This window comes from Phoca vitulina, unplaced genomic scaffold (genome assembly GCF_004348235.1).
Source record: "Phoca vitulina isolate PV1807 unplaced genomic scaffold, GSC_HSeal_1.0 scaffold15, whole genome shotgun sequence".
Lineage (NCBI taxonomy): Eukaryota > Metazoa > Chordata > Mammalia > Carnivora > Phocidae > Phoca > Phoca vitulina.
This window is the reverse complement of record NW_022589718.1, coordinates 24,862,198-24,869,453: the sequence shown is the minus strand read 5'-3', so window position 1 is coordinate 24,869,453 and position 7,256 is coordinate 24,862,198. Positions and strand designations below refer to the sequence as shown.

Genomic DNA, 7,256 nt, shown 5'->3' with positions numbered 1-7,256 from the left:
ATGTTTATAGCAGCAATGTCCACAATAGCCAAACTGTGGAAAGAGCCAAGATGTCCATCAACAGATGAATGGATAAAGAAGATGTGGTATATATATACAATGGAATATTATGCAGCCATCAAAAGGAATGAGATCTTGCCATTTGCAACGACGTGGATGGAACTGGAGGGTATTATGCTGAGCGAAATAAGTCAAACAGAGAAAGACATGTATCATATGACCTCACTGATATGAGGAATTCTTAATCTCAGGAAACAAACTGAGGGTTGCTGGAGTGGGGGGTGGGGTGGGAGGGATGGGGTGACTGGGTGATGGACACTGGGGAGGGTATGTGTTCTGGTAAGCGCTGTGAATTGTGCAAGACTGTTGAATCTCAGATCTGTACCTCTGAAACAAATAATGCAGTATATGTTAAGAAAGAAAAAAAGAAGAAGAATGTAGCAGGAGGGGAAGAATGAAGGGGGGGAAATCGGAGGGGGAGAAGAACCATGAGAGATGATGGACTCTGAAAAACAAACTGAGGGTTCTAGAGGGGAGGGGGGTGGGAGGATGGGTTAGCCTGGTGATGGGTATTGAGGAGGGCACGTTCTGCATGGAGCACTGGGTGTTATGCACAAACAATGAATCATGGAACACTATATCTAAAACTAATGATGTAATGTATGGGGATTAACATAACAATAAAAAATTAAAAAAAAAAAAAAAAACATCAAGCTTTTCCCTGAGGTTAGACACACATTTTGCCCTCTGTTGAGAATGCATAGTTCTCTGCATGCAGGAAAGTTGAAAGAGTATTTAAGGTTGAAATGTGAGCACATAGTTTGGAATTTACACTTGAAATCCAACTTTCTTGGATAAGTGATCTGCTTCCTTTGACCTTTCTGTACCCCCAGGAGGAGATAGAAGAGGACAGTGACCTGTCAGATTATGGTGATGATGTGGATGGGAGGAAAGACGCCTTGGCTGAACCGTGTTTCATGTTGATTGGGGAGATCTTTGAACTTCGAGGAAGTAAGCTTCTTTGTTATTATTTAATGGTAATTGCTGTTAAGTGTTTACACACACACACACACATACACTCATAATATCCCTTTATTCCTGAGTCAGATGTATATTTATGTCCATTCACTCAACAGCAAATACTTTTAAAAGCCAACCAGACACCATGGTAGAATCTGAGGCCACGACCTTAGGACAGATAATCATCTCTGGGTCCTGAGTTACCCTATACCATGTTCCTCTGAATACAGATAGAATGCTTTGAATTTCTTTTATGTGATTTAGCATAGCCTCATTGCTTTATCACCAAAAGGTATACAAAAAACAATTTTGCGTAGCCATGTTGTTCAGGGTGAGGTTTTGGTGCTGTGAGGGTGTACTGTGGTCAGCACAGGCATGCCTCGACCTTGCCTTTCAGCTACACCGTTGTTCCCATAGATGAGTGGTTATCACTGGAGGGGCACGGGAATTTTGTCCCTCAGGGGACATTTGGTGATATCTGGAAACATTTTTGGTTGTTACAACTTGGGGGATGGTGCGACTGGCATCTTGTGCGTAGAGGCCAGGCATGCTGCTAAACTTCCTGCAATGCACAGGGCAGCCTCCTACAACAGAGAGTTGTCCTGTCCAAAAGAGTTAGCGCCAAGGTTGAGAAATACTACCCTAGTAGTACTTGCGGAAGATGTACTTAGATGAAACAAGAGCACAAACAGGATTAAAATACTCTTGTTAAGACCCACACAGGTGTTTCTCTCCCAAAGTGGTCCTTGGGTAAAAGGTCAAACGGTAATGCTTGGCCAAGTCTTGAGTCCTAAATAGGACCCTCTGCCCACACACACCTGGCAGAGCCTCAGGACTAGCTAGAGCTAGGACAGGTGCCTCAAGGCACACCTCACCACCTAGAAGAGGAGGCGCAGAAGGGGGTCAGGGTTGGCAAAAGCACAGTAATGCCACCAACCAGTACTGTAAATGTTGCCCTGTGACTGACTGTCCGGTGCCCTGTCTGCTCAGATTAGCATCTCTTCCCTTGGGGTGAAGAAGGTGGGCTAGGACTAGTTTTAAGTGCCAGAATTAATTATTTTGGTCATCAGTAAGCCACAGCTAAAACAATCAGCAAACACTTTGGGAGCCTTTGTTTTAGATATCACTCTGTAGGAGAAACAAAAGTATATCAGATGTAGATTCTTCCTTCAGTGAATTTACAACACAGGGGTTCCAAAAATGTAATTCACGTTAAGCAGTAGACCCAATTCTAAACTACAGGCAGAGATTTATACATAAGGGTGTTCATTTTAGCATGATTTCAGTAACGAAAAGTTGGAACTAAGCTGAACTTTAGAAATGAGGGATAGTTAAATTAAGAAATAACCATGAGAGAATATCATCCAAATGCTAGAGAGGCTTTCAGATGAAAAAGCTGTCCCTGTTCCATATTTTAGACTAAGATATATACTGATGTTTGCCTTGGTTCAATGTAGGCAGAAACAACTAGTTCTTCACCCAAAGTCTGACTCTTCCTCAGTGAAATCTGGCCCATTAAATCATGAATCCTCCCTGTTTCCCATAGAGTTGATAAGAATGAGGAAGCAGCATTTTAGCCTTTTGGCAGTGTGCTCTTCGTGATACAGAGATTGAAAGACAAAGTCTTGTCTTTGCAGCGTGGATTTCCTCCATCATGTGCCTGCTCAGAAGCATATTTGGTTTTGCCAGTGACATTTCAGAGGGGAATAAATAGAACGTCATTTATAATGAGATGTGACATAGTTGCCGTCAGCAAAAATCCTAGTGTTGCTGCAGCTGCTTCTGTCTCTGAACAAATGAGTCTTTGGAATAAATACTAGGGCTGTTTCCTGTGTGGTTTGGGGACTGGGGACCGGGAGAGGCTAGGAAGAAAGTAGTAAAGGCATATATCAGTGATGAGAGAGAATTTGCCCCAAAGACACTTTCTGGTTCCTGCTCTAGTTCAGTGTACAAAAGGGCATCAGTAAGACAGCCTTTAAAAAATTAACTTTCACTTGTCTGTCAGGCATTCTTCTTACAGCTGCCCTATGTCGTCAGACCCTGTGCATGTGAGCTGCCTCGCTCCTGCCCTAGAAAGCCAGAGTGAAGTTATCAACACTGGCAGGCATGCTCCTCCCAGCCTAAATGCCCGCCTAAAATGAACACGTTTGGATGCTATCAGCATGCTCTGAATTCCATAAAAAATTAAAGGCACTTTTGAAGCATGGTTCTGATTCCAAGACTTGACTCTTACTTGAAAGATTAACCACACTACTTTAACTGGACACTTAGGTCCATCTAAAAAGTTAGAAATGACTTTAGAATGTTTTCAAGTCTGGTGCCAAGTTGGTGTTAATTGTTGATTTTGTTTGGGTGGTTTCCTTTGTACAGAAGGGTTTGTGAATTTAGTCCTTTTAGGTTTTCCTACTGGACAGGAGCCCTGAACTCAGCCAAGCCTGAATTTCTCATTTGCTTATGTGTGAGTAGCTAAACATTTCAATGAATGGATGTGAATTTATATAGGTGGAAAATTTGGTTTAGATTCCAATTTGCAGACCTAAAATATCCTCATAGCATTTCTTTGCCGTGTTTTGGTTTATGTTCATATTCTGGACCTGTAAAGAAGATATCTCTCCATGTTAATAATAACAGATCTGTAGAACCTTTCACAACACTCACATAAAATATCGACAAGATCCTTAAAGCAGAAAAGCACATGTTACTCTTGTCTTCAAACAGATGAGGAGACTGAGGCTCAGAGAAGGTGGTTTGTGCCAGGCTGCTCTGCAAGGTGGCCCAAGAGAGCGCTGAACCCACCTCTCACTCAGGGTCCTGGCTCTTCGCAGCTCACTTTTCTCCCAAAAGCATAAAATATATAAAAATATGCAGTGATCTGCAACCTACTATCCAAATGGGAACTTAGACCCACTCATTCATTTTAATATTTCAAAATATTTGTCAATATTGGACCACAGATGTTTCTCATTCAGAGCAGTGTGTGAGAAAATTGGGTTCCACAAGCCAGACAGAAATCTAAAATAGGCATTGCATTGTCTGCTAACAGAAAACAGACATGTAAGTAGCCTGGGGATATGTGAAATAAAGTATTATTTCCACTTGCTAGCTCAGCTGTTGTTCAGGCATTGAAAAGCTATAAAAACTCTTAGGTTTTATCTCCTCAGTTGCTATGTAGAAAATGAAAGCTTAGGAGAAATTTTGGGGGCAGAAGTTTGCGAACCTAGACCCAGATTCTGCAGATATCATAGTCTTGACTTGGTGTCAGGACTTGGATTGAGTCAAATGGTAAGATTAATGCTTTTTGCAGCTGTGAAAATGTCATAATTGTGATATACTGTGCTAATTCTTTTCCTCTGATTTCTATTTCAGTGTTTAAATGGGTGAGAAGAACATTAATTGCTCTCGTTCAGGTCACTTTTGGAAGAACCATCAACAAGTGAGTTGCATGACATTAGTTTTTGAATTTTTGCCTTACTCTTTGCCTTAGTAGTCAAATTACTATACTCGTGGTAGAGTAGCCGGTGATCTCTCTAGCTGAAGGTTTTGTATTTTCTCATGTTGTTTCTGCTATGATTCTAAGATTGGATAGGGAGACAGGTTTCTGAAATAATTTCTCCCCTAGAATGCATGGTGAACTAGATGATCAAAGCTTGAGCTAGCTTCAGCATTCTGGCTGAAAGGGTCAGGAAATGCTGTTCTGTAGGGGCACCTGGCTGCCTCAGTTGGTGGAGCATGAGACTCTTGTGGTTGTGAGTTTGAGCCCCATGTTGAGTGTGTAGAGATTACTTAAAAACATAAAATTAAAAAAACAAAAGGAAAAACCAAAAAGTTCTGTAAAGTTCTCTTGATCACGATGACCAGTTTGAGTATCTTGGGCACAGAGTTTTTATGTTGTATGATGGGCATCAGTTTTAGGCTTAGACTCTAACCCAGCATGAAAGTAGGATGAGCATCACGTGACAGGTATTTATTTGGAGGGAAATGCAAACCCTATGTTTTTTTTTCCAAGTTGGGGTAACATTAAAATGGTAATTGCTCTAATTAGTTAACATCTTAATATCCATCCATTGAGATATATGTGTGTTTCATATAACAGTATTGTAAGCCATATATATATTTGAAGCTATAGTCCATTATCCATATACATAAGAGTTTAACTCTCTATCCAGTACTCTTCAAGAGATAAGCATTATGACTTCCTGCACAATAAAAACATGAGTCATTTATGCTAAAAGATAAGGGGGAAGAAATCACTTTTTTGTACAGCAAAATATTTTTTAAGATGAAATTATCAGATTTTCCCAAGTGAAAGATTAGTTGTTAAAACCATCATAATAACCTTGTATGTATGTTTATCATATAGATCATAAATTTTTAAGGGAAACATAGTGAAGAACAGGTTATCTTCTTACTCGTTCACAAATAGAATATACTGTCCTTGTGGTCATAAGCAAAAGTTTGCTTCAATTTCTAAGATCTTATTAGTGGCTTCTTTAGTTGACTTAGTATCCTAGGCTTGTGTCTTCATCAGAAGTATGGCCTGTATAACTTTACCATTTCAGTCTAACGCAAACCTCTTAACTGTTACATGTAGACAGGCCTTAGATAAAGAAAATTCCACAGTGGCCCTATATTTCTCAGTACTCCAGACTTGCTAATTTATTTTCCTTTTTGGTTTCAGCGAATCATGCATACTTTCCTTGCTCCTGTCTACGATAGGGGCTCTTACTTATAAAATGAGCAGCTGTGGTTTGTGAGCAGTGAATCCATTTGGCAGTTACTTTCATGGGACTTGGAGGAGAGGCATCACGGAGAGGGTTTTCAGGCTGTTCATTTCAATGGGCTTTTTATGAGGTAGAGAAATGATGGAGCACCTGGCCCTTTGCTATTTTTGCCTTTAGCAGAGATGACACATCATAAAATTAAGCAGCAGTACAATATGTGCCTCTTGCCTTGTACCAACTATAATTTCACATGCCAGAATTGATTCAAAAGCTTCCTATGGTTTTGGCTAATTGAGAGTCAGACTTAAATTGGTAGAAAATACTTAGGTGATGGCCTTTTGTAAGAGTCACTTACCTAATTTTAAATTGCAAATTGAATACTTAATTTCTTACTTAATTTCTTGATGTAGTGCCAGTTAGTAACTCAAAGCAAGAGTACAGAAAAAAACCAGGTGTCTACATTTTTTTTTTAAGATTTTATTTATTTGACAGAGAGAGAGACAGCCAGAGAGGGAACACAAGCAGGGGCAGAGGGAGAGGGAGAAGCAGGCTCCCCGCAGAGCAGGGAGCCCGATGTGGGGCTCGATCCCAGGACCCTGGGATCACGACCTGAGCCAAAGGCAGACGCTTAACTGAGCCACCCACTGAATTGCCCAGTTCTAAGCAGTATAGGGAAGTATCTTAGGAGACATGCAGGTACAAACAGAATTAACATAGTTTTGATTCACGGTGGAGCTTAGACATCGATAGTAACTGATTCCTGTGCAAAGTACTAGGGCTTCAAATCTCTATTTCAGATACTGTTTCTGAAAACCTTACATTGTCTCTTTAAATGATTGGGAAGTCAGATTTTTGAAGGGCTTTTTGATTTATTATTATTATTCATGAATTGAGTTTGAAATTTCAAATCTTTCTGGCACTGTCAAGATGACTCTTTCCCCCTTACCCTGCCCCCCCAACCTCACCCCTGCTCTTGGGCTTTATGAGCTGTGTTGTCTCTTGGCAGCAGAAATCCTGGAATGGGTTACCATCTTACTAATGACTAATGAGATGGGGTTATGGGAAGAGCTGGATAACCAGATAAAAGCCGTTTATTTGTAACCGTGCAAGTCAAGTGTCTGCCCAACTTTCATTCCCAGAGAAACGTGGAATACTCTAGATAGCAATGTATCTTTTCAAAGGCCTTCACTTTAAGGTGAAAGGTAGTATCTTGGGGCACGTGGGTGGCTCAGTCGGTTAAGCCTTTGCCTTCTCTTGGGTCATGATCTTAGGGTCCTGGGATCCAGCCCTGCATGAGGCTTCCTGCTCAGTGGGGAGTCTGCTTCTCTCTCTGCCTCTGCACCGCACCCCTCCCCCCCGCTTGTGCTCTCTCTTGCTCTCTCAAATAAATAAATAAAATCTTTAAAAAAGAAGAGAAAGATAGTATCTTTTGTCCCCTTGCCTAGTGAGTGTGTGAAAAGCTTACTCTGGGTCAGAGCACTCTGCCCAGCATGATCTGCCATAGCAACACCAAGA

General features: G+C 41.0%; 1 protein-coding gene across 4 annotated transcripts in view; it reads left to right on the top strand.

Annotated features, from left to right (window-relative positions):
• SNX25 (sorting nexin 25) overlaps positions 1–7,256 on the top strand; it is a 133,403-nt gene that overhangs the window by 123,724 nt on the left and 2,423 nt on the right. For all 4 annotated transcript variants that reach the window (XM_032413637.1, XM_032413635.1, XM_032413636.1 and 1 more), the window contains 2 exons: positions 894–1,011; positions 4,387–4,453. In XM_032413637.1, the coding sequence (XP_032269528.1) occupies positions 894–1,011; positions 4,387–4,453 (185 nt within the window). The remainder of the gene's footprint in view (positions 1–893; positions 1,012–4,386; positions 4,454–7,256) is intronic.